General features: G+C 47.4%; 1 protein-coding gene across 3 annotated transcripts in view; it reads left to right on the top strand.

Annotated features, from left to right (window-relative positions):
• The window catches only part of LOC144605508 (DENN domain-containing protein 2C-like), a 107,034-nt gene that overhangs the window by 58,567 nt on the left and 21,616 nt on the right, over positions 1-26,851 (top strand). For all 3 annotated transcript variants that reach the window (XM_078420868.1, XM_078420866.1, XM_078420867.1), the window contains exons 4-12: positions 2,298-2,446; positions 6,780-6,889; positions 10,458-10,649; positions 12,768-12,864; positions 15,110-15,154; positions 17,858-18,045; positions 20,781-20,890; positions 22,842-22,911; positions 23,913-23,990. In XM_078420868.1, the coding sequence (XP_078276994.1) occupies positions 2,298-2,446; positions 6,780-6,889; positions 10,458-10,649; positions 12,768-12,864; positions 15,110-15,154; positions 17,858-18,045; positions 20,781-20,890; positions 22,842-22,911; positions 23,913-23,990 (1,039 nt within the window). The remainder of the gene's footprint in view (positions 1-2,297; positions 2,447-6,779; positions 6,890-10,457; positions 10,650-12,767; positions 12,865-15,109; positions 15,155-17,857; positions 18,046-20,780; positions 20,891-22,841; positions 22,912-23,912; positions 23,991-26,851) is intronic.

The raw sequence follows: 26,851 nt of genomic DNA, 5'->3' as shown, positions 1-26,851 counted from the left end.
TTTGTACGTTCTCCCCGTGACCTGCGTGGGTTTTCTCCGAGATCTTCGGTTTCCTCCCTCACTCCAAAGAAGTATGGGTTTGTAGGTTGATTGGCTTGGTAAATGGAAAAATTGTCCCTAGTGGGTGTAGGATAGTGTTAGTGTGCGGGGATCGCTGGTCAGTGCGGACCCGGTGGGCCAAAAGAGCCTGTTTCCGCGCTGTATCTCTAAACTAAACAAAATTAGGGGAGAGGGAGACATGGAAGGGTAAGGAGTGAAAACGATAGGTATGAAAACCATGAGAACATAATGGGCCAGGTCAATGTCAGGTGGATTCTTTGATCATTGCATTTTATTTATTCGTGTCATCGCAGCACTGTTTGCCAATAGCAAGCAAATTTTAGTGCCACGTCGTTGGCCTCTGCAAGATCCTTTACCGTGCATGTGTCATGCAGCAGGTCACAGCTCAGGAGATGTTCCTTAGTCTGGAGGCCCCGTCCGCACTGGCAGTGTGCCGCATGTTGAGTATATCCCCACTCCAGCATGTTCGATTGCTCAGCTCCATGCATTGGGAAGATGTAGGTGTATGTGTGTGTATGTGTGTGTCTGTCTTAAGAGCAAAGATACTAGAGGAACATGATGAACCACTCCGTCAAAATCAGGTATACTGAAGTATATAGTACGCAAAGGAGCAGAACGTCCACCATTTTAGTAAGCAAACCCCACCGTTCGCTATGCCTCTCGTAGTGTAATCAGTGTTTTGGAGGAACAGTATCCTAAAAATGCAGAATATATCTCGTCTATCAATTCACAGGTTTTCATTATTTTTCTTTTTAAAAGTTTCTGCCTACTAAAATGGTGCCATGGCATACCATGGTTTTAGGGTCGAGTGGTCTATCTTGCTCTGCTCTATTATTTTTGCCTAGGAGTTTGGGGGAGGCTACATGTGCTCCCCCTGCTGGCTGGATGTCTGCACCAGGATGTCAGGATCTGGATTCATCAATCTGTCTTGTGCTGATTCTCACAATGAACAATGCCAGTTCGAGGAAAGTGTCAGAGGGCGCTGGGATCCCGGGGGAGGGGAGGGGCACCATTCCAGCAGGCAGCAAGAGAGAGAAGAAATTTGTTTCGGGAGAAAATGACGGAACAAGGGGTCTATTTTCCTTGCACTCTGTGAGCAGTTGATGCGGGGGTTGCTTTTACGCTGTGTAACTGACCTTGCATTCCAAGCACTGTGGAGTTGGCACTTGTGTGACTAGGTCCTGTGATGTACTTCTCACACACCTCCCCCTCGTGGTCTCTGGGCTTGACCATCTCTTCAATGGGGCACTTTGACAGCTGGAGAGGAGAATGAATGGGGAAAGTCTGCCTACGCCATCCATTGGTATTTCAACCGAGCTTTAGCCAGTTTACAATGTAACCAGAAGTGCAGAAACTCTTCAATTAAGCAGATGGTGTCTAGGGAGGCATCAACTGGCGTACACTCTTGATCTTGGGTACGAATGTGCGTAATATATAGTAAGATTGTTGCTGAACTGTATACAAAAAAAGAATATCATTGTACTTTGTTCTTTCTGGGGCATGTGGCTATAAAACACACTTGACACGTACCAATGAAATTCTTACTTGTAGCAGCACAACAGAATATGTAAACATAGTACTTTGTAAACAATATAAATAACAAAAAAAATGCATGAGAGGCGCACACAAGTCTATATTTCAGAGCTTATTTGGAGGTTTAATAGCTGTTTAGTTGTGTAATAGCCTGAACCTGGACATTAGAGTTTGCAGGCTCCTATATCATCTTCCCAATGACAGGAGTGAAATGAGTGTGTGGTATTGGTCTCTGATGATGCTTGATGGTGGCGGGGTTAGTACCCGTGATGGACTGGGCGGTGTCAATAAAGAACCAGTTCACCAAATAAAACCTCCTTCTTGGCCTTCTTTCTCCCTCAACAGCTAATCTTTGATGAAAGTGTGGGAAAAGTGACGCGTGCTCTGGGAATGGGATTAACTGCTGTAGGAGAAATCCCTGCTTGACTGCTTCCCGTCCACTTGAGTCTTCAGATCTGGATTGTGCCTTTTGGCTGTAGCGAGCTGTTGAATTGACCCAGTTTATCTGTTGGTTGGTGATGAGCGTTCAGTGGTCTGACGTGGAAAGACTTTACAAATGGGAAAGATCCAAGGATGTTCTTCAAGCATCGTTAGGGTAGGAACGGTGGGAACCCCTGGCCCATAGCTGCTCGACATGGAGAAGGAGCATTCAGGAAGATATTGGGAACCTCGTGTCCGTGTATCACTACTCTCTCTCTTTGCAGGAAATCCTATGAGTTTGAGGACGCGGATGGTCTTAAGCTCCTCCTGACTCCTGCGGGGCTGGAGAAAAAACACGAACAAGGTGGCAAAGGTACCGAGAAGACACTTCCCCATACTCTGTCCGAGGAGAACATCTACGAGGATATTATAAGTAAGGAGTCTAATTTGACTGTGGTCAGTGGGTTATTTCTACTCTGCCTTTTGGTGATTTCCACCTCACTGCTCCTCTATGTATTAACCCCTTCATATAATTCCTTATTTCTTTTATTAAACGATCAATGGGAATGGAAATTCCAGAGGTCAGGGGGGAATAAGTGGCTCCTTCAATTAAATCGTAGTTGTACAACACAGAAATGGGCTATTTTACCATGTCCATGCTGACCATGCTCCCATTAGTCTTACTGTCACCGACTACATTCTATCTTTGTCCCACCCCCTCCCCTGACATCAGTCTGAAGAAGGGTCTCGATCCGAAACATCACCCATTCCTTCTCTCCCGAGGTGCTGCCTGACCTGCTGCGTTACTCCAGCATTTTGTGCTTACCTGACCTTTTTTCTCATCTGTATTTTTCCCTTTTTGCTTGACACCTCCTGTCTCTCTCTCTCTCCCTCTTCCCCTCACCCCTCCAGCACTGTAGGCCGTGCGGTTCCTACTTCATCGTTCTCCACTCTCCATCTCCCAACTCCACCCTTCCTCTTCCACATGGCTTCTTCTGCCTGTCACCTCTCCTCGGTCTACCTGCTGGCCCCTACCTCAAACTTTCCCCCTTGTCTCTTTGCAGCAGCTATTTTGCCTCTCTACTCTCCGACCTGAAGTTTTTTCTAGTTTATTTTTTAGTTTTTGAGATACAGCACGGAAACAAGCCCTTCGGCCCACCGTCCTCACCGACTGGCCATCTCCGCACATTAATACTATCGTACAAACACTGGGGACAATTTGTTTACATTTATACTGAGCCAATTGACTTACAAACCTCTACGTCTTTGGAGTGCGGGAGGAAACCCAGAGGTCTCAGAGGTCACACTGGGAGGTGTCAAGCAAAAAGGAAAAAGTACAGATGAGAAAAAAGGTCACTGGGAGAACGTACAAACTCTATACAGGCAAGCAGCCGTATTCGGGTTCGAAGCTGGATTTCTGGCGCTGTAGGGCAGCAACTCTACCGCTGCACCACCGTGCCGCCCATCAGTGAAGCACCAAAGACATCGACAATACTCTCTCCCCACCCCCACAGATGTTGCCCGACCCACTGAGATCCTCCAGCAGCTTTCTATTGCACCAGGCTCCAGCATTTGCAGTCTCTTGAAAAACAAGTTCTCCCCAAAGATAGGATTTGTTTCAGATTTAATTCCCCTGCAAGTATGAAGGAAAGAAATATAAACTGAGAGCAGTCTACTAGTCCTCTCATGCCTGCAACATTATTCAGTAAATCAAGACTGGTCCCTTTCCTCAATGCCCCTCAACTGCTTTGACCTCTCAATCTTTGATTTCCTTGCTATTCTAAAATCTCTCTCTCTCTATCTATCTATCTATCTATCTATCTATCTCCGAGTCTCCAGAGCCCTCTCTGGTATAATCCCAGCCATTTGGTTTAATCTCCAATGAAGGCATTTTTGCTTCCCGCTCTCCATGAATGTTGACCCTTATTTTGAGACTGACCTCCTGATATTCGACACCGGGGCTAAACTATCGAGCCCTGCGAGCATTTGATACACTTCAATAAAACGTGATCTCTCCAGGATGTGGCAGTAGATTGTTCAATCTGCCCTCATAGGTCAAACGACACTCCATTCCCAAACACCCTGTATTACATTTCTCGTAGTGGCCCACAGCTTGTAAAACGCTCTTTGGCCCCTTAAGTCCACAGTGAGTATGAGCCACCTGTTTGCACTCATTTTAATTTTTTTTCTCTCTCCCCACATTCCCATCAACTCTCCCTGTATTCCATCACCCATGTACACACTAGGGTCATATACACTGTCCCATTTGCGTAGCACCCCTGTCATCATCACAGGGAATAATTGCGCACAGTTCCGAAGGACACACTAGAGGCCAAATAGACAATAGGTGCAGGAGGAGGCCATTCGGCCCTTTGAGCCAGCACCGCCATTCAATGTGATCATGGCTGATCATTCTCAATCAGTCCCCTCTGTTCCTGCCTTCTCCCCATACCCCCTGACTCCGCTATCTTTAAGAGCTCTATCTAGCTCTCTCTTGAATGCATTCAGAGAATTGGCCTCCATTGCCTTCTGAGGCAGAGAATTCCACAGATTCACAACTCTCTGACTGAAAAAGTTTTTCCTCATCTCAGTTCTAAATGGCCTACCCTTTATTCTTAAACTGTAGCCCCTTGTTCTGGACTCCCCCTAACATTGGGAACATGTTTCCTGCCTCTAACGTGTCCAACCCCTTAATAATCTTATACGTTTCGATAAGATCCCCTCTCATCCTTCTAAATTCCAGTGTATACAAGCCCAGTCGCTCCAGTCTTTCAACATATGACAGTCCCGCCAAATATCCTATAAACAATCATCCTACCACAACCAGAGAGCAGTGCTGAACTTCTTACTATCTACCTCTGTGATGACCCTCGGACTATCCTTGATCGGACTTTGCTGGCTTTACCTTGCACTAGACGTTATTCCCTTATCGTGTACCTATGCACTGTAAATGGATCATTTGTAATCGCGTATTGTCTTTCCGCTGACTGGTTAGCACGCAATAAGAAGCTTTTCACTGTACCTCGGTGCACGTGACAATAAGCTAAGCTGAACTGAAACTTGGGATGTGGGGAAACCGGAGGTTACCGACGTGATCACAGGAAGAACATGCAAACTCCACACAGGCAGCACCCGAGCTCGGGATTGAACCCGGGTCTCTGGCGCCTTGAGGCAACACCTGGGCCGCCGTGCTGCCCTTTGGGCAGGGTGAGACGGGTGAAGAGCACGTCCTCCATGCTCAAGCACAATGGGACCGCTGGGGAACTGGGCAAATGGCCAGCATGGGATTCAGCCGCTCATTATACAGAGTGGCCTCCACACAGACTCCTTCCGCCTGGTTGGAAGAGGTCCAGCAGTCCTCTGGAGCGTCGCTACAATACTTTATATCCCGTGTTACAAATTGCCTGTCAAATTCCTGGAATGTGCGAGAGATTGCCAGCTGATTTGCTGGAGCGGTAGCAGGGTGTTGTTGGAAACCCGGGGCCTCCTCTTTAGTTTCAGCCTCGCAGCTGTCGGGCGGGACTCTACATCATGGAGCCTCACAGTTAGAGCAGTACTTTGCTCCACCAGAGTCCCGGAGCTCCAGTGTCAACACGTCTCGTGCGTTAGTCAACAGCCCTCACCTGGAGCAGGGAAATGGGCTCCCAAGACCAACTTTGTAGGCTGCGCAGTGAGTTACTGCCTTACAGCGCCAGAGACCCGGGTTCGATCCTGACCATGGGTGCGGTCTGTACGGAGCTTGTATGTTCTCCCTGTGACCGTGTGTGTCTTCCCGGGTGCTCTGGTTTCGTCCCACATTCCAAAGACAAGCAGGTTTGTAACAGTCTGAAGAAGGATCTTGACACGAAACGTCACCCATTCCTTCTCTCCAGAGATGCTGCCTGTCCCGCTGAGTTGCTTCAGCATTATGCTTCTATCTTAGGTTTGTAGCTTAATTGGCTTCTGTAAATTGTTGCTAGTGTGTAGGGTAACACTAGTGCATGGCTGATTGTTGTTCGGTGTGGACTCGATGGGCTGAAGGGCTTGTTTCCACGCTGTATCTCTGCACTAAACTAAAACCTGTACCATGTTTGGTGAGAGGAGGTGGTGGTATCTGAGATACGATCAGCTGGAAGCTCTTGGTCTGTAGAAGGAAGCTGCTTTATTAAAAAAACTGTTCAATAAATTACATTTACATTTAATTACAATAACCTGCTAACTTCTTCCATTTCAAAATTCAGACATGTTTATTTGTCATATTCACTGTAATGAATTGGAAGAGTGAGATTCTTACCAGCTGCAACTTTACAAACAGATTAGATGCAACAACAAAAGTAAATATGCACTAAACTACGAATAAGAAAAATTAAGGAGTTTGTACGTTCTCCCTGTAACCCCTTGGGTTTTCTCCGAGTGCTTCCGGTTTCCTCCCACACTCCAAAGATTGTGGACTTCATTTTAAATGAAGTCAATCTGATTGGCTTCATTTAAAAATTGTAAATTGTCCCGAGTGTTGGCCGGCATGGCCTCGGTGGGCTGAAGGGCCTCTTTCTGGGCTGTATCTCCGAAGTCTAAAGTAAAGTTAAGGAAGGAGATAAACGTTTGAAAGACTGGAGGCTGTGGGCTTTTGGGATCTGGCACAGGCCTGGAGTGGATGAGCCATGATATTGAATGGTGGGGCAGGGTAGAGAAGCCGAGTGGCCTTCTCCTGCTCCTATTTCCTAATGTTCTTGTATTCACAGGCAAGGCATCCTGAATGATATGTTCCTCCTCCGCTTTGCCTTCAGGTCCGTCTAAGGAAAATCCATATGAAGACGTCAAATTCACCCCGTCACTCCTGTCCAGAGGAAGGCGAGTTTGGGGATCGCCGACAAACCGTCCCAGGCGGCCTCCAGGGGTATGAATCTCAAACCGCTTAGAGGATTTAACATTTTCACCCAGAGAGTTGTGAATCTGTGGAATTCTCTGCCACATAAGGCAGTGGAGGCCAATTCACTGGATGTTTGCAAGAGAGAGTTGGATATAGCTCTTAGGGCTAACGGAATCAAGGGATATGGGGAGAAAGCAGGAATGGGATACTGATTCTGGATGATCAGCCATGATCATATTGAATGGTGGTGCTGGCTCGAAGGGCTGAATGGCCCACTCTGCACCTATTTTTTAAATTTGTTTGTAAATGGTGTGTCCTTTACACATGCAGGTCTCGGAATCTTGAAACTTGTCCCACCCTGCTCATTCCTCCTCCCTGCTCCAGTTGGGCAGAAGGTACAAAATCCAGAAAGCGGCAGCACCAGACTCAGGAACAGCTTCCTCCCCCCCCCATCCCCTCCTCCGTTATCATTCTTCTGAACGGTCCTTGCATAAGCTCGGGCACTTTCTGATTCAGCTCCATCTCATTGCAGACATTGGACTCTGTCTATGGATAGAAAGTTGGTTGACAGACAGAAAGCAAAGAGTGGGGATAAATGGGTCCCTTTCAGAATGGCAGGCAGTGACTAGTGGGGTACCGCAAGGCTCGGTGTTGGGACCGCAGCTATTTACAATATACATCAATGACTTGGATGAAGGGATTAAAAGTACCATTAGCAAATTTGTCGATGATACAAAGCTAGGTGGCAGTGTGAACTGTGAGGAAGATGCTATGAGGTTGCAGGGTGACTTGGACAGGTTGTGTGAGTGGGCGGATGCATGGCAGATGCAGTTTAATGTGGATAAGTGTGAGGTTATCCACTTTGGTGGTAAGAATAGGAAGGCAGATTATTATTTGAATGGTGTCAAGTTAGGAAAAGGGGACGTACAATGTGATCGGGGTGTCTTAGTGCATCAGTCACTGAAAGGAAGCATGCAGGTACAGCAGGCAGTGAAGAAAGCCAATGGAATGTTGGCATTCATAACAAGAGGAGTTGAGTATAGGAGCAAAGAGGTCCTTCTGCAGTTGTACAGGGCCCTAGTGAGACTGCACCTGGAGTACTGTGTGCAGTTTTGGTCTCCAAATTTGAGGAAGGATATTCTTGCTATTGAGGGCGTGCAGCATAGGTTTACTAGGTTAATTCCCGGAATGGCGGGACTGTCATATGTTGAAAGACTGGAGCGACTAGGTTTGTATACACTGGAATTTAGAAGGATGACAGGGGATCTTATCGAAACATATGATTATTAAGGGGTTGGACATGTTAGAGGCAGGAAACATGTTCCCAATGTTGGGGGAGTCCAGAACCAGGGGCCACAGTTTAAGAATAAGGGGTAGGCCATTTAGAACTGAGATGAGGAAAAACGTTTTTAGTCAGAGAGTTGTGAATCTGTGGAATTCTCTGCCTCAGAGGGCAGTGGAGGCCAATTCTCTGAATACATTCAAGAGAGAGCTAGATAGAGCTCTTAAGGATAGCGGAGTCAGGGGGTATGGGGAGAAAGCAGGAACGGGGTACTGATTGAGAATGATCAGCCATGATCACATTGAATGGCGGTGCTGGCTCAAAGGGCCGAATGGCCTACTCCTGCACCTATTGTCTATTGTCTATGGAACTGGTGCGCTACAATGTTGAGAAGTATATTCTGCACTCTGTATCTTCCCCTTCGCTCAACATATTGTACTTGAGTTTGACTTGATTGTATTTACGTGAACTACTATCTGATCTGTTTGGGGAGTATGCGAAACAAAGCTATTTACTGTACCTCTGTACACGTGATGATAATCAACCTACACCAGCCAGAGGAGAGTATTGGGCAACTACTATAACAACATTTTAAAAGAAAGGTTTATAGAGATATGGGCTGAACACAGGCAGGTGGGACAAGTGTAGATGGGGCATCTTGGTCAGCATGGGCAAGTTGGGCTGAAGAGTTGTATGAATCAGATTCCACGACCTGTGGGTTAATATCAGGGAATATTTCACACAAAGGCAGCAGAAAGTTGGACGTCCTTCTCAAGTTATTAATTCAAAATTCCAAAATTAAGATTGCTGGGTGTTTTTGCAAAGTACAGGGGTGTTGTTGGATCTAGGGCAGAGTTTATATATATGTGTGTGTGTGTACATATGTATATGTGTGTATAAATATATGTGTACACACATACATGTATGAATATGTAAACACACATATATACACGTGTGTGTGTGTATATGTACACACACTATATATTTTTAAGATTTGAATCAATTGCTATCTAAGTGAATATTTGGAAGGGGCACCACATAATTGCCATTGACTGCATTGAACAAACTGTGAGCTGTCCCAGCCCCAGTTTATTACAGCAGAAGTAACTGAGTGCCTGCAGTCAAGTGCGCAGGCCCTGATTGGAGTGAGTGGGAGGAAGCCTCTGTAATTCACCGCATGGTTTTCTAGCAGCAATCAAAGTCTACCGCATCCCTGAAGCTGAGAGCCAACCAACTCATCACAAAGGTAACTGTAAAGGTTACTGTTAGTGGTGATTCAGATACAGAGGCAGTAGCGGTGAGTGGGTAGTCCAGGGCTTTGCTTCTTTGTACTAGCCTTTATACCAAACGACTGATCATTGGGCTGCTTTTTTGTGGACTTTGTCCATTACAACGTTTGAAGGCCATCGCACGTTGTGTAAAAAATTTCCAACGTAACTTTATAAATGGCCATCAAAGACATGGAAGGCCGAAGGGCCTGCTTCTGTTCTGTCTGGCTCTGGCCTGAGCGGACTGTTGTGTAAGCAGTGCAGTTTTCTAGCGGCTACGTTCACTGAATTTGAGTTGGAACCTACTCCTATATTGCCTGAATCACGAGAGGAATAGATAGGGAAAAATGCACAGGGTCCTTTACCCAGAGATGGGGAATCGAGAAGCAGAGGACCTAGGTTCAAGGTGAGAGGGGGGGGGGGAGGGGGGTGGGGGGGGGGAAGCTGGAAAGGGTACAGAGAAGATTTACGAGGATGGTGTCAGGACTCGAGGGCCTGAACTCTAGGGAGAGGTGAGCAGGTTAGGACTCTATTTCTGGGAGTGCAAGTGGATGAGGGGTGATTTTATCGAGGTGGAAAAAATCATGAGAGGAATAGATTGGGTAGATGCACAGAGTCTCTTGCCCAGAGTTGGGGATTCGATAACAAGAGAACACAGGTTTAAGGTGAGGGGAGGGGGGGAAAGATTTAATAGGAACCTGAGGGGTAACTTTTTCACATAAAGGGCGGTGGGTGTATGGAATGAGCTACTGGAGGAGGTAAATGAGGCAGGTACTATCACAACATTTAAGAAACATTTGGACAGGTACATGGATAGAATAGGTTTGGAGGGACATGGGCTATACGCAGGCAGTGTTAATGGGATATGCTGGTCGGTATGGGCAAGCTGGGCCGATATCTCTATTGGCAGATATTGAAGTATTGTGTAGAAAAGACGGGGCTATTTTCCAACTCATTGTGGCCAAGAGCTGGTGACCTAACCCCCCCCACCCCCCCCCCCTCCCCCCCCAATCTAATGCATGTATGTTTGTTCCACTTTTGTCAGCTTCCACCAAAACCCCCCATTCTGCTGGGACAAGCTCAGGAAAGTAAAACTCTGAAAGTGGCAGACCAGAGGAAGGTTGGTAAAGACGGCACAGTCCCTCTGCTCCGCTCCAGTCCGCTGTCCCTATCGGGCAACCTTGAAGACTCTGCCGCTGGAGACATACTGGTGAAGAAAAGAAAGAAGATCCCCCTGGTGAGTTAAGATGATGTTGTTTGTGCAACAACGCCAATGATCCACTTGCATAACTTGCGGGCGGCACAGTGGCGCAGATAGTGGAGCTGCTGCCTCACAGCGCCAGAGACCCAGCTTCCATCCTGACCAAGGGTGCTGTCTGTGCGGAGCTTGCACGTTCTCCCTGCGACCGCGTGAGTTTCCCCCGGGTGCTCCGGTTCCCTCCCACATCCCGAAGAGGTGAGGGTTTGTAGGTGAAGTACAGGAAGGAGCTGCAGATGCTGGTTTCCAACCGAAGACCCAAAAAGCTGGAGTAACGGCGGGTTAGACAGCATCTCTGGAGAAAAGGAATAAGTTGAGTCCGAAGAAGGATCTCAACCCGAAACATCACATATTCCTTTTCTCCAGAGATGCTGTCTGACCCACTGAGTTACTCCAGCTTTTTGTGTCTATCTTGGGTTTGTAGGTTAATTGGCCTCTGTAACATTGCCCCCAGTGTGAAAGGAGTGGATGAGAATGTAGGATAACATGGATTGCTGTAAACTGGTGATCAATGGTCGGTGTGGACTCAGTGGGCTGAAGGGCCTGTTTCCACGCTGTACCTCTAAACTAAATGAAATGCCTCTTCTCTCCGTATATGAAGCCCTTTTGTCTCCTATGCACCTCTAACATTTGTCACTTACTCCACCCATCTATCAATCAAACTGCCTTCACCTGTATCCACCTATCACTTCCTGGGGGAAAAAAACCACCAAGTGCTGGAGTAACTCAGCGGTTGAAGCAGCATCTCTGGAAGATGTTGATAGGTGACTTTTTGAGTCAGGACTCTTCATCGCTCTTGGGACCTGAAGGGTTCAGACTTGTGTTACTATGAAGTGAGTCGGCTTCTAGTAACAAGGAACTGCAGATTTAGGTTACACAAAAGAACAGAGTGCAGGAGTAACTCAGCGGGTCAGGCAGCATCTCTTGGAGAGCATGGATCGGTGACGTTTTGGGTCGGGACCGTTTCAGATCTGAAGAAGGGTCCCAACCTGAAATGTTACCTATCTATGTTCTCCAGAGATGCTGCCTGACCTTCTGTGTTACTCCAGCACTTGGTGTATTTTAGTGTCAGCTTGTGTTTTACCCCAGTATAATCTGAATATATATAGTCTGAAGAAGGGTCTCGACCCGAAACGTCACCCATTCCTTCTCTCCTGCGATGCTGCCTGACCTGCTGAGTTACTCCAGCATTTTGGGATACCCCACTATAATCAGTCTTTACTAGTAAGGTCATAAGTTCTAGGAGCAGAATTAGGTCAATTAGGACATCAAGTCTGCCATTCAATCATGGCTGATCTATCTCTCCCTTCTAACCCCATTCTCCTGCCTTCTCCCCATAACCTCTGACACCTAACAGGCACCTTGTGTTTTATGCGGTGGTTATGTGCTTGAAAAACAGCGCGTAATTTAAAAATGTGTAAATGAAACATTTAAATGACTAAGCTGCCAGCAGTAAATTTGGGTGCATCTTTCCAAAAATACGAGCGGGTAAATCAAGCTATGGTCTCAAATGAAACAAGTGTGTTACTTCAAAATTACATCAATCAAATAGGCGTGACATTACATTGTACATTCAGAGGTACCTGTTATGGAACTCCAATATTTGAATGCTGCATCTTGTACTTTTTTGTTGTTTGGTTTAGAGATGCAGTGTGGAAACAGGCCCTTCGGTCCACGCCGACCAGCGATCCCCGCACATTAACACTATCTATGCACACTAGGGACAATTTACAATTTTTACCAATCCAATTAACCAACAAACCTGCACGTCTTTGGAGCGTGGGAGGAAACCGGAGATTCTGGGGAAAACCCCCACAGGGAGAAGGTACAAACCGTACAGACAGCACCGGTAGTCAGGATCGAACCCGGGTCTCTGGTGCTGTAAGGCAGCAGCTCTACCGCTGTCCCTTCTATAGGAAGCAGTCCCCAGTATTTGGAGCTGCAGTGCTTATGCCTAACTTATAAACTGTAGAAAGCATCTTCGGTGTTTGCTTCGTGGTGTATCATCCTATGTTACTGGTACCCTGTGTTAACAGACTCTGGCAGGTAGACGGCACAGTGTTGCCGCGGTGATTAACTGCGGCCATTTTGTTCCAGCTCGTTTTGAAGATCCAGGCCGCGTACGATGCTAAACGAGGAAAGAAAAAAGTGAAGGCTTTTACATCATCGGGTCCCGAGTCCACACCACAGAAAGGTGCAAAATTTACATCCGTATGTTTACAACTTAAATGTATGTTGTAGATGCAGAGATATGAGCAATGTTATACATTAGAATTTTTGGAAAGTCTGTACAAACAATGTCTTGCTGACAATCTGGTTGTGGCACAACTGAGTTTAGATGATATAAAAGTCAGTTGTACAGTGGATATTTTTAGTTCCCCTCGTGCTCTTCGGAGTATGTTCCACTCACTGTGGGGATCACTGGCGTTACCACTTATTCAGCAGGATATAGGTTATTACGAGGCAGACAATGACAGATTGTCACTTCAGATAACTCCTCTCTGAGAGTGGTGCATTGTGTTTGGTATGTTGGTAGGAAACTGTCTGAAAGGCACTGGCTGAGAAAGTTGATGATTGCAACAGTACGGAATCACAGGGCTCTCAGCAACGTCCTTAACATCCCAAGAGTGCATGTTAGTTTAACTAACCCCACCCTCAGCCCCACCTGGGTTCCCACCACACTCTGCAACTCGTCAAACCTGTTTCTCACCTTCTGCTCTTATCTTTGGCCTTTGTTCCAACCTGTCAAAATCTCGCCTCGCCAATCTCGCCTCGCCAATCTCGCTTATGTCCACCTATTATTGCCTGCCATGCTTTCTCTTGCCTCTAGCCTCTTCCAATTTTTTTTTCTTTCCCCCCCACCCCCCTACAATTAGTCTGAAAAAGGGGTCTCGAGCCAAAATGTCACTACTCCATGTTCTCCTGAGATGCTGTCTGACCTGCTGAGTTACTCCAGCGTTTTCTGTCCTTTTGTGCATAAACCTGGACCTGCAGTTTTCTGTTTCTACAAATAATTCCAAAAGAATGGTTAAAATAGTGAGTGGAGATTCTACTGTGGTTTGCCAAAGGTCAAACTGACCCACTGTGCAGTTTGTGTGTGCTTCGATAGTGAGTGATGGGGAGATAGAGAGCTCGTGTGTGCTTTGATAGGAAGCCTAGTTAAAGAGGTGATGTGACCAAAAATATCACAGCAGCACAGTGGCGCAGCGGTAGAGTTGCTGCCTCACAGCGCCAAAGACCGGGGTTCGATACTGACTGCGGGTTATGTCTGTATGGAGTTTTTAACATTCTCCCCGTGACTGCGTGGGTTTTATCCGGGTGCTCCGGTTTTCTCCCACACTCCAGAGACATGCAGGTTTGTAGGTTAATTGACTTCGGTAAAATTGTTAATTGTCTCTTGTGTGTAGGATAGTGCTAGTGTACGGGGCGATCGCTGGTCGGCATGGATTCATTCGGCCGAAAGGTCTTTATCCGCGCTGTGTCTCTAATGCTAAAGTAAAGGCTGCAGGTTTTATTCAGGAGACGGCTTTTTCACTGTTCAACTACTCCTGTGAACTATTCTTGCTGGGAAAGCTGAGGCTGCCCTCTGCATGTCTGATGAACGCTTCCGAAACAAGTCAGTTCAGTGAATCTACTGCGGTATTCCTGAGCCATTGCATGGTGTGGCCCTTAATCATGTACAGTAAAGGCTCACAATCTGCTGTCTGTCAGTAGCAAGCATGAAGATAGACACAAAATGCTGGAGTAACCCGGGGACAACCCGCGCGGTCACGGGGAGAACGTACAAACTCCGCACAGACAGCATCCGTAGTCAGGATCGAACCCGGGCCGTGGCCTGTAGCAGGGAAGCTGCCATGCCAGCCCCTGCTCATCCCTCGAAGACCAGAGACCAGCGGTAAGCCAGACCACGGCTCCTGCTCCTACCAGAGAGAAGGGACCATGTAGGATGGTAGGAGAAGGCCGGTAGGAGAAGGAGCCATGGTCTGGCCTACCACACCCTCGAGGTTGCCTGCAGGAGGCGCCCCAGGGCTACAAAGGTGGGCGGCTGAGGAGAGGGACGTTGATTCATTGATCGATCCACTCGACCAAGGAAGGCAGCAGCCTGGGGTTTGCCTGGATTGGGAACCACTCATAAGAACTAGAGGCCGAACTGGACTGTGAAAAAGACGCCAAAACCTGGCGTCTTTTGCAAGTGGTCTCAGACGACTATTTCTGTACACTGTGCTAATCGGAGATTGTTCTTGGGTACAGCAATAGTTTACTGAACTGTATGTAAGAAAAACATTTCACTGTGTATTTGCATATGTGACAATAAAGCACCATTGTCAAACAATATGCCAAGTTACCTCTAGCTGCATCTGATCCACACCCCTCCATTCCCTGCAGTTCCATGTGCCATTTTAATATTTCAAATCCATCTGTATTCTTGTATCTTTCAGATGACAACAGTGAGACGGAGAGTGATACAGAGGAGCAGCAGAAAGGTAATGGAGTGCCTCATGGGCGTGTGCATTTTGATAGAACGTTGACAATGGTCTTTACTCTGAGACAGTCTGGGATCAAGGATTACATCCTACGATTATGGGGTGGCGCAGCGGCAGAGTTGCTGCCTCACAGTGCCAGAGACCCGAGTTCGATCCTGACTACGGGTGCTGTCTGTACGGAGTTTGTACGTTCTCCCTGCGATCGCGTGGGTTTTCTCCGGGTGCTCTGGTTTCCTCCCACCTTCCAAAGACGTATGGGTTTGCATGTTAATTGGTTTGGTATAATTGTAAATTGTCCCTAGTGTGTCGGATAGTGTCAGTGTACGGGATGATTGCTGGACGGCACGGACTAGGTGGGCTGAAGAGCCTGTTTCCGCGCTGTGTCTAAAGGTTATGTGTCCTGCAGCAGGTTAATATGGGACTGCAGACTCTGCACAATGGGGCAAGAGTTGCTTTGGCGAGTGTACTGGTAGTCACCTTGGTAAACGTTGTGAGCATCCATAGACCATCCCTTCTTGATACCATTCTGAATGCTCCTTCCTCAGTCTGAGTGGTTGTGGACCAGAGATTCACTGGAGACACAGGGGATGATGAGCCCATCCCTTCCATTGATTCCGTCTACACTTCACGCTGCCTCGGCAAGGCCAGCAGTACAATCAAGGACGGGTCTCGCCCCCCTCGTCTCCCCTCTCCCACTAGGCAAGAGGTACAGAAGAGTGAAAATGCATACCTCAGGATTCGGGGTCAGTTTCTTCCCAGCTGTTATCAGCCGACTGAACTATCCTGTCACCAACTGGAGAGTGGTCCTGACCTTCCATCTATCTGACTATCTTTAATCGGACTTTATCTTGCACTAAACGTTATTCCCGTTATCCTGTATCTGCACCCTGTGGACGGCTTGATTGTAACCATGCATAGTCTTTTCGCTGACTGGATAGCACGCATCAAAAAGCTTTTCACTGAACCTCGGTGCACATGACAATGATAAACTAAACTAAACATCCTTGCGTCTTTTCCTCTGTCTGACACGTGGTCCTTTCCTGTGACAGGGCGTACGTAGAATGGGGCATCTGGTTTGGGAGTCTGGGGTCATACGTGCCAACAAGTAGTATAAGAAAATAACTGCAGATGCTGGTACAAATCGATTTATTCACAAAATGCTGGAGTAACTCAGCAGGTCAGGCAGCATCTCGGGAGAGAAGGAATGGGTGACGTTTCGGGTCGAGACCCTTCCTCAGACTGAGTGACGTTTCGGGTCGAGACCCTTCCTCAGACTGAGGAAGGGTCTCGACCCGAAACGTCACCCATTCCTTCTCTCCCGAGATGCTGCCTGACCTGCTGAGTTACTCCAGCATTTTGTGAATAATACGTGCCAACAATGTGGTCAGTCTAATGTAACTAATGGTGTGTAGCGATGTTATGAATGCTGGGATTTGTCCCTTGGGTTTAATGAGGCAAGCTACTGAGGACAGAGGAGTGTAGTGCCATTGTGAGGTTGCTGTACAACATGACATAGAGGTCCACCAATGGTTTTCCAGCAACTGGTGGTTCAGCGGCTCCTTTAAACTGGGTTAAAATTACGAGGGGGGCACTTGGAATCCCCCCATAATTGTGGTGCCTAGGCTGGGTGAGGCGGACGATCTTGACCTCATCGGGACTTCCGCAGCCGATTGGCAGCTTAAATTTGCCCCCTGCGGCCGGGGCTCTGGAACTCCAGCCCGGCCAGAGCTGGCAAATCCGTTCCCATAGCCGACGTCCACGGCCGAGTGGCGGGACGAATTTGCCGTCTGTGTTCAGGGCTCTGGAATTCAGGCCCGGCCGGAGCCGGAAGATCCGTCCCCACTTCCGCGGCCGGCTATGTGGATAGGTACCTTGCCACCCACCCCCACCCCCACCCCCCCCATGCCGTGACGGCAAGGGTCTGGAACCAAGGGTGAAGAATAGGTGGGTCTATGGAACGAGCTGTCAGAGGAGGTAGGTGAGGCAGACACTGTTGAAACGTTTAAGAAGCATATAGACAGGTACATGGATAGGAAGGGTTTGGAGGGATATGGGCCAAAGGTGGGAGTAGTGTAAGTAGGGCACGTTGGTCGGTGTGGGTAAACTGGGCCGACAGGCCTGTTTCCACGCTGTATCACTCTATCTAACAACTTGAAACAATCTCATAAACACAACCATGTTGGGATTCTTGTGTTGGCAACCAACCAACATAACCCATATGTTAGAGCTGCCTGTTGATGGCATATAATCCATCCGCCGATGTTTTCATGCATGTGTATCCCTCCTGCTGGCATGTTGCTCTATACAGGCATGTCACCAGCCCGGGAGTTCAACAGCACTGTGTCATCTAATAATAATTCTGTTCCAATTTGCTTCTTGACTGCAAATTCTTCAGTGGTGAACGTGTGGAATTCATTGCCACAGACGCCTGTGGAGGCCACGTTTAGTGGATATTTTTACGGGGGAGATTAACAGATACATGATTAGTGTGGGGCATCAGAGGTAGGAGAATGAGGTTGAGAGGGAAAGATAGATCAGCCATGATTGAATGGCGGAGTAGACTTAATGGGCCGAATGGCCTAATTCTGCTCCTCGGACTTCAAAAGCCCTTGGCTTGCCCGAAAGTAGATTTCTCCTGTATTATATTGCTGCAGTGCTTGTTTGTGTGTGGTTTTAATGTTTTCATGGTTTTAATGCTTGCAGCACACAGTCAGCGCTTGGTGTATGTGCACTCCACGTTGAAGAGGAACGCACGCTACCAAACCCTGGAGCGAGATTTAATCGAGTTGCAGGAACAGCAGCTTTTTGAGTACTTTGTGGTGGTATCTCTTCGCAAGAAGGCCCCCTCTAATAACTATGAGCCACAGGTCACACAGCAGTTCCCGAGTAAGGTAAGACTGATTGCACCCCTTGTGTGTGTACATTTAGTGGCATGACCACTTGTCCATGTTCTTGTGTACATTGACCAAGAATTCCTGGTTGAACACAGGTGCAGCGGTAGTGTTGCTGCCTTACAGCTCTAGAGACCCGGGTTCGATCCTGACTATGGATGCTGTCTGTACAGAGTTTGTACTTTCTTCCCGTGACTGCGTGAGTTTTCTATGGGTGCTCCAGTTTCCTCCCACACTCCAAAGACGTGCAGGTTTGTTGGTTAATTGTCTTCTATAAATTGTCCCTAGATTGTAGGATGGAACAATTGTACTGGTGATCACGGCGTGGACAAAGAGCCTGTTTCCATGCTGTATCTCTAAACTTAGCATAGAGAGACAGCTCGAACAGGTTCCTAAATTTAGATGTTTCACTATGAACGGCAGAACAGATTTGAAGGGCTAAATGGCCTACTTTTCCCATGTGCTTTGTGAACCGTGCTACTGGTGGACAAGGAGCATTGGTGTGTGTGAATTGGGCTTGACCTGTGGCTTGTGCATAAGATCATGAGTGGAATGGATAAGGTAGATGTCAACTTATTTACATCGGCGAAACCAAGCGCAGGCTCGGCGATCGCTTCGCTGAACACCTGCGCTCGGTCCGCATTAACAAAACTGATCTCCCGGTGGCCGAGCACTTTAACTCCCTCTCCCATTCCCAGTCTGACCTTTCTGTCATGGGCCTCCTCCAGTGCCATAGTGAGGCCCACCGGAAATTGGAGGAACAGCACCTCATATTTCGCCTGGGCAGTTTGCAGCCCGGTGGTATGAACGTCGACTTCTCCAACTTTAGATAGCTCCTCTGTCCCTCCCTTCCCCTCCTCCTTCCCAGATCTCCCTCTATCTTCCTGTCTCCACCTATATCCTTCCTTTGTCCCGCCCCCCTGACGTCAGTCTGAAGAAGGGTCTCGACCTGAAACGTCACCCATTCCTTCTCTCCCGAGATGCTGCCCGACCTGCTGAGTTACTCCAACATTTTGTGAATAAAAAGGTATTTTACCCAGTCTTTTACCCAGAGTAGCGGTATCAAGAACCAAAGGGCATATATTTAAGGTGAGGAGGGAAAGGTGTAATAGGAGCCTGAGGGGCAACTTGTTTTTACTCAAAGGACAGTGGTGGTATATGGAATGAGCTGCCGGAGGAGGTAGTTGAGGCAGGTTCTATCATAACATTTAACAGACCAGTGCGCACTTGATACCCCCAATGATATACTGCCATCTCCACACCTAGTTTTTGTTCAGTAGTTTAACTGTGTAAAGGCATTTTGGATTTTTAGGTGGCAGCGGGATTGGGTTTCTTGGTTAAACACTTAGCTTGTGTGTTTGTTAACATGTAGATAGCCTATTACCGAATATGAAGTTAGCATTGTCTTAGTTTAGTAATAGTGATATAGCACAGAAACAGACCCTTGGGCCCACCGAGTCCTGGCTGACCATCGATCCCTGCACACCTACACTATCCTACACACACTAGGGAAACATATACATTGATACCAAGCCAATTAGCCTACATACCTGTACGTCTTCAGAGTGTGGGAGGAAACTGGAGCTTCCTGGAGAAAACTCATGCAAGTCACGGCGAGAACATACAAGCTCCATACAGACAGCACCCGTAGTCAGGATCAAAACCCGGGTCTCTGGCGCTGCAAGGCAGCAACTCTACCACTGCGCCACCATGCCGCCCTGTTGATCTATAGCATAAGTGGTAGTTTAGATACTACTTTTGCATTGGGCTTGGTTTTCTTGTTTGAACGATTATCCTGGTGTTTTGCACAAGTACTTTGTGTTTTAACAGTAATTCATTTGGTCAGTTACAGGGATAGGAAGGGATTAGAGGGATAGGGGCCAAACGCAGGCAGGTGGGACTAGTGTAGCTGGGACATTTTGGCTGGCAAGGGCTAGTTGGGCCAAAATGCCTGTTTCCACACTGTATCACTCTTCGGCCCAACTAGCCCATGCTGGCCAACATGACCCAGCTACACAGGCTTGGTATAAATATAAATTATCCCCCTAGTGTGTGTAGGATAGTGTTAATGTGCGGAGATCGCTGGTCGGCGTGGACTCGGTAGGCCGAAGGGCCTGTTTCTGCACTGTATCGCTTATCTAAGCTAAACTAAACATTGTGTGTAGGAAAGTCAAGTCTATTTGTCACATACACATACAAGATGTGCAGTGAAATGAAAGTTCACCCACAATCCAGGAATAGAGCAATAAAAAATAAACAATTTCACACACAATCACAACCAACACAAAACAAAAAACAAAAAAAAGAAACATCCATCACAGTGAGTCTCCTCCAGTCACCTCCTGACTGTGATGGAAGGCCAGAATGTCTTTTCTCTTCCCCTGCCATCTTCTCCCGCGGTCAGGCTGTTGAAGCTGCCACGTTCCAGGCCGTGCCGGACGGTGAAAGGTCTGCAGCGGGTCGACCCAAGCCCCGCGATCCTGGGCGGGCGAAGATGCCGCCGCTGCACGTCGGGGCGGTCGTGGCTCCCGACATTGAAGCCCCCGCCGGGCAGAGAAAGAGTGGGTGATGTTTCGGGTCGAGACCAGTCCGAAGTTGGGTCGAGACCCGAAACGTCACCCATTCCATCTTTCCAGAGATGCTGCCTGTCCCGCTGAGTTACTCTAGCATTTTGTGTCTGAACTAAACATTGACTGGTTGCTTGACGAGAGGCTTATTCACCCCTTGTGTTGCAGCTGGAGAAGGCGACCAGGCAGGCCCGTGATGCCGAGGACCGACTGAAGGCCATCCCGCAGTTCTGCTTTCCAGACATCAACGAATGGACTCCAGTCTCCCAGCTGACCAGGTACATTGCCCTCCATAATGTTTGGGACAAAGACCCATCATTTATTTATTTGCCTCTGTACTCCACAATTTGAGATTTGTAATAGAAAAAAATCACCTGTGGTTGTCAGATTTTATTAAAGGATATTTTTATACATTTTGGTTTCACCATGTAGAAATTACAGCAGTGTTTATACCAAAGATAATAGAGCAGAGCAAGATAGACCACTCGACCCTAAAAAACCGTAGTATGTCACGGCGCCATTTTAGTAGGCAGAAACTTGCAGAAACATTTTAAAAGAAAAATAACAAAAACCTGTGAATTGATAGATGAGATATATTCTGCATTTTTATGGTATCATCACACATACTGTTTCCCCCAAAACACTGATTACACTGCGAGAGGCATAGCGAACGGTGGGTTTTGCTTACTAAAATGGCAGATGTTCCGCTCCTTTACGTACTACACTTCAGTATAGGCAATTTCAACGGAGTGGTTCATCTTGCTCCTCTAGTATCTTTAGTTTATACATTGTTCCCCCCATTTCAGGGCACCATAATGTTTGGGACACATGGCTTCACAGGTGTTTGTGATTGCTCAGGTGTGTTTAATTGCCTCCTTAATGCAGGTATAAGAGAGCTCTCAGCACTTAGTCTTTCCTCCAGTCTTTCCATCACCTTTGGAAACTTTTATTGCTGTTTATCAACATAAGGACCAAAGTTGTGCCAATGAAAGTCAAATAAGCCATTATGAGACTGAGAAACAGGAATACAACTGTTAGAGACATCAGCCAAACCATAGGCTTACCAAAATCAACCGATTGGAACATCATTAAGAAGAAAGAGAGCACTGGTGAGCTTTCTAATCGCAAAGGGACTGGCAGGCCAAGGAAGACCTTCACAGCTGATGACAGAAGAATTCTCTCTGTAATAAAGAAAAATCCCCAAACACCTGTCCGACAGATCAGAAACACTCTTCAGGAGTCAGGTGTGGATTTGTCAATGTCCGCAGAAGACTTCATGAGCAGAAATACAGAGGCTACACTGCAAGATGCAAACCACTGGTTAGCCACAAAAATAGGATGGCCAGGTTACAGTTTGCCAAGAAGTACTTAAAAGAGCAACCACAGTTCTAGAAAAAAGGTCTTGTGGACAGATGAGACGAAGATTAACTTGTATCAGAGTGATGGCAAGAGCAAAGTATGGAGGAGAGAAGGAACTGCCCAAGATCCAAAGCATACCACCTCATCTGTGAAACACGGTGGTGGGGGTGTTATGGCCTGGGCATGTATGGCTGCTGAAGGTACTGGCTCACTTATCTTCATTGATGATACAACTGCTTATGGTAGTAGCACAATGAATTCTGAAGTGTTTAGACACATCCAATCTGCTCAAGTTCAAACAAATGCCTCAAAACCCATTGGCCGGCTGTTGATTCTACAGCAAGACAATGATCCCAAACATACTGCTAAAGCAACAAAGGAGTTTTTCAAAGCTGAAAAATGGTCAGTTCTTGAGTGGCCAAGTCAATCACCCGATCTGAACCCAATTGAACATGCCTTTTAAATGCTGATGAGAAACCTGAAGGGGACTAGCCCCCAAAACAAATATAAGCTAAAGATGGCTGCAACACAGGCCTGGCAGAGCATCACCAGATACCCAGCAACTGGTGATATCCATGAATCGCAGACTTCAAGCAGTCATTGCATGCAAAAGATATACTACAAAATACTAAGCATGACTACAAGCCACGAACAATAGATGCATGTTCTGTCATTAATGGTACATCTTAACAGTAGCAGAGCTTGCTATTGATGATCAGTCTGAAGTAGGATCCCGACTCGAATCGTTGGCTGCCCATTCCCTCCGCAGATGCGGCCTGACCCACTTAGTTCCTCCAGCATTTGCATTTTGCCATTGATGTTCTCTGATTAATGGTGGCTGTTACCAGTTTGTCATCCTTGTGTCTACAGTGAGACTTTCTCCTTTGTTCTGACCGGTGAGGATGGAAGCAGGAGGTTTGGGTACTGCAGGAAGCTATTGGTAAGTCCTTCACTCATCCCCACCCAGCACCTGCACAGTGGGAATACCAATTTCCACAAATTGTGTGTTAGCTAAAAAGTAGCAGGGGAGCTGTGTTTGAGACCTAGTGGTTAGTCCTAGTGATTAGAGCCTTACAGCGTAGAAACTGGCCCTTCAGCCCAACCTGCCCACACCGCCAACATGTCCCACCTGCACTAGGTCATACGTGACAGGAGCAGAATTAGGCCATTCGGCCCATCATGTCTACTCCACCATTCAATCTTGACTGGTCTACCTGTTCCTCCTAACCCCGTTCTCCTGCCTTCTCCCATAACCCCTGGCACCCATGCTAATTAACAGGTTAATCATACTAGTCCCACCTGCCTGCGTTTGGCCCATATCTCTCTTAAACCTGTCGAAGGTATCATAAAATGCTGGAGAAACTCAGCAGGTCAGGCAGCATCTCAGGAGAGAAGGAATGGGTTACTTTTCGGGTCGAGACCCTTCTTCAGACGCTTTTTCCTGCACTCTCTAAACATGTCGTATCCTTCTACTTGTTTAAATGTTTCTTAAATATTGCAAAAGCATCTGCCTCAACTACCTCTTCCGGCAGCTTGTTTCATACATCCACCACCCTTTGTGCGAAAAAGTTACCCTGCAGGTCCCTCTTGAATCTTTTACCCCTCACCTTAAACCTAGGTCCTCTGGTTCTCGATTCCCCAACTTGGGGCTGACAGACCATCTCAATGTAATTTATATCAACGATTCCCAAAGTGAAGGGTGCCACTCTGGAGGGGCAGGGGGATTATCCAGAAGGGTGCTACGAGGAAAGGGGGTGGCAGAGGAGCGTCGGAGATGGACGGGGCTTTGGGGATGATTGATGTCCCCACACACTTGACATGCCTAGGTGACGGTTGTTCCACTGTGTCAGTTTAAGGCTTAGAATCATAGAAGTGTGATGTTACCTTCCAACTATTTTGAGTTGACTATTTCATCTGCTTCATTCCATGTGCTTTGTCTAGCCGAATGGGAAAGGTAAAAGACTGCCGGAGGTTTATTGTATCGTCAGTCGTCTAGGCTGCTTCAATCTCTTCTCAAAGGTAAAAGCAAATCGAAAAGTGTCTGTGTGTGTGTGTGTGTCCCCGTGTGTCTGCGTGTGCATCTCTGCGTGTGCGTCTGTCTATTTGTGTCTGCGTGTGCGTCGATCTGTCTGCGTGTGCGTCGATCTGTCTGCGTGTGTCTGTCTGCGTGTGTCTGTCTGTCTGCGTGAGCCTGTCTGCGTGTGTCTGTCTGCGTGTGTCTGCGTGTGTCTGTCTGCGTGTGTCGTCTATCTGTCTGCGTGTGCATCTATCTGTCAGCGTGTGCCCGTCTGCGTGTGTGTCCGTCTGCCTGTGTCCGTCTGCCTGTGTGTCCGTCTGTGCGTGTCTGTCTCTCTCTGTGTGCCATCTTGTTACCGGGCACAGTGACCTTCCTGCCCCCATTACAGGATCTTTGACCTTTGACACACACTGGGGTGTCCACAAACTTGAACGGCTGCGTTTTAATGGTGAAGCACTGGGCTTTTAAACGTAGCGATGTTTCCAGTCTGGGAAAGGGGGTGAGAAACCATGCCAGTAAATCTAGTCACAAGAAACTCTGGAAATTAGATACGGTAACGGGTCTCTGATCCATCAAAGTGGTCCCATTGATCCTTCGTATAAACGTATTTCTAAAGACTGCGACCTCTGTTTCTACATATTCCTGCAATCAACCACTTTGGTGTCGATCAGATCTAAACCTAATTTATTGCTATTCCACCATGACCACATTGCTTAACTTGGAAGTAATTTCAATAACCTCACAACTTGATGTCAAGAGTTTCTTGAAACTGTGCTAAATCTCTTGCATTCATCATTCATCAACAGCTCCTCGTTTTTTGACCCGTTAGCTATTAGAAACTGTCCACTTCTATCTACTTTGTGCCATGATCACAAACTCACTGCCCTATTTTTCCTCTGGCTGGCGGGAGGTTGAGGGAAAACCTGATAAAAGTATATAAATTTATGAGAGGCAGGGATAGGGTAGATAGGACAGAATTTCTGTCCCTTGGTGGAAACTCCAAAGATCAGAGGGTACAGAAAGTTTAAAGGAGAAGTGCAGGACAAGTTTGTTTTACAGGGAAGATGGTGGGTGCCTGGAACGCACTGCCAGGGGCAGTACTGAAAGTAGAATGGACACAAAGTGCTGGAGTAACTCAGCGGGACAAGCAGCATCTCTGGAGAACATTGATAGGTGACGTTTTGGGTCGGGACCCTTCTTCAGTCTGAAGAAGTTGTTCTGACCCTAAAGGTTACCTGTCCATGTTCTCCAGTGGTGCTGCTTGACCCGCTGAGTGTAGTTTAGTTTAGAGATACAGCGCAGAAACAGGCCCTTCGGCCCACTGAGTCCGTGCCAACCAGCGATCCCCACACACTAACACTATCCTACACACATTAGGCACAATTTTTACAATGATACCAAGCCAATTAACCTACAAACCTGTACGTCTTTGGAGCGCGGGAGGAAACCGGCGATTGCGGAGAAAATCCACGCAGATCACAAGGATAACGTACAAACTTGGTACAGACAGCCCCCGTAGTCAGGATCGAACCCGGGTCTCTGGCGCTGTAAGGCAGCAACTCTCCCGCCGAGCCACCATGGTGCCATGTTCTGCAGAGATGCTGACTAGTCCGCTGAGTTACTACAGCACTTCGTGTCCTTTTGTGTAAACCGGCATCAGTAGTTGCTTGTTTCAAAGTGAATGCACGTAGGATGGTGCTGTTTCAGTTGCATTTAAATAGACACATGGATATGCAGGGAATAGAGGGATACGGCTCACATGCAGGCACATGGGATTAGCTTGGTGGCATATTTGACACAGACGTTGTGGGCCGAAGGGCCTGTTCCTTTGCTGTAATGCTGTAGTGTTGTATCGGGCTTTGTTTCCATGATCTGCATCCCTGCTTTAGGTTAAAATATTATTCATCTGCTGCCGTCAATATGTTGCCCACCCACGTATTCCTGACACCGACCGGGATGTACGGAGAACTAACCCGGTCCAGTGGGAAGGATGGGGGGGTGGGTGGGGGGGATGAGGGAGAAGGTGTGTGTGTGCAGAAAGCAAGGCCAAGCCTTTAAATAGCTTCTCCTCCACTTCCTGACAACCCCTCTCACTTGAGAAAAAATCTCAGCGGCCCTCTCAGGTTCCTGGATGTGCAGCTTTTGTATACAATCCGCCAGATAAAAGCCCGCAACTAGTTCCTGCCTAAACAAACCTCGGAAGTGCTTAAATAGGAAATGCAGGAAGCAGCAGTAAGACTGATTGTTGCCTCAGATTGTTACCTGCTGTTACTGGTCTGGCCTCTGGTGTATTTTAAGGGGATCCCTTGTATTTCCTGTTCCAGCACCTCTTGTGTTTTTGGAGAAAGGCCAGGTTCACATTCAGCACAGTAACTTCGTTTTTTTTTTAGTTTAGTTCTGAGATACAGTGTGGAAACAGGCCCTTCGGCCCACCGAGTCCGTACCGACCAGCGATCCCCACGCAGTAACACTATCCTGCACACACTAGGGAAAATTTTACACTCGTACCCAGCCAATTAACCTACAAACCTGTGCGTCTTTGGAGTGTGGGAGGAAACCAAAGATCTCGGAGAAAACCCACACAGGTCACGGGGAGAACGTACAAGCTCCGTACAGACAGCATCCGTAGTCGGGATCGAACCCGGGTCTCCGGCGCTGCAAGGCAGCAACTCTACCGCTGCGCCACCGTGCCGTTTAAGTAATCGTACGAATCATTTTGCTCTTTCACTCAGAAACAGCTGCAAGTATTGCTGCATCGTAAAATCTGATCCCCTTCACATCCGCCGGCTGCAATAAAATATCACCCAGTGTGTAGCCTAGTAATGAAAATGATCGAGGTTCTCAGCAGAAGCCACTGAATAAT

The sequence above is a fragment of the Rhinoraja longicauda genome, chromosome 24, assembly GCF_053455715.1.
Source record: "Rhinoraja longicauda isolate Sanriku21f chromosome 24, sRhiLon1.1, whole genome shotgun sequence".
Lineage (NCBI taxonomy): Eukaryota > Metazoa > Chordata > Chondrichthyes > Rajiformes > Arhynchobatidae > Rhinoraja > Rhinoraja longicauda.
This window is presented reverse-complemented; position numbering and strand designations above follow the sequence as displayed.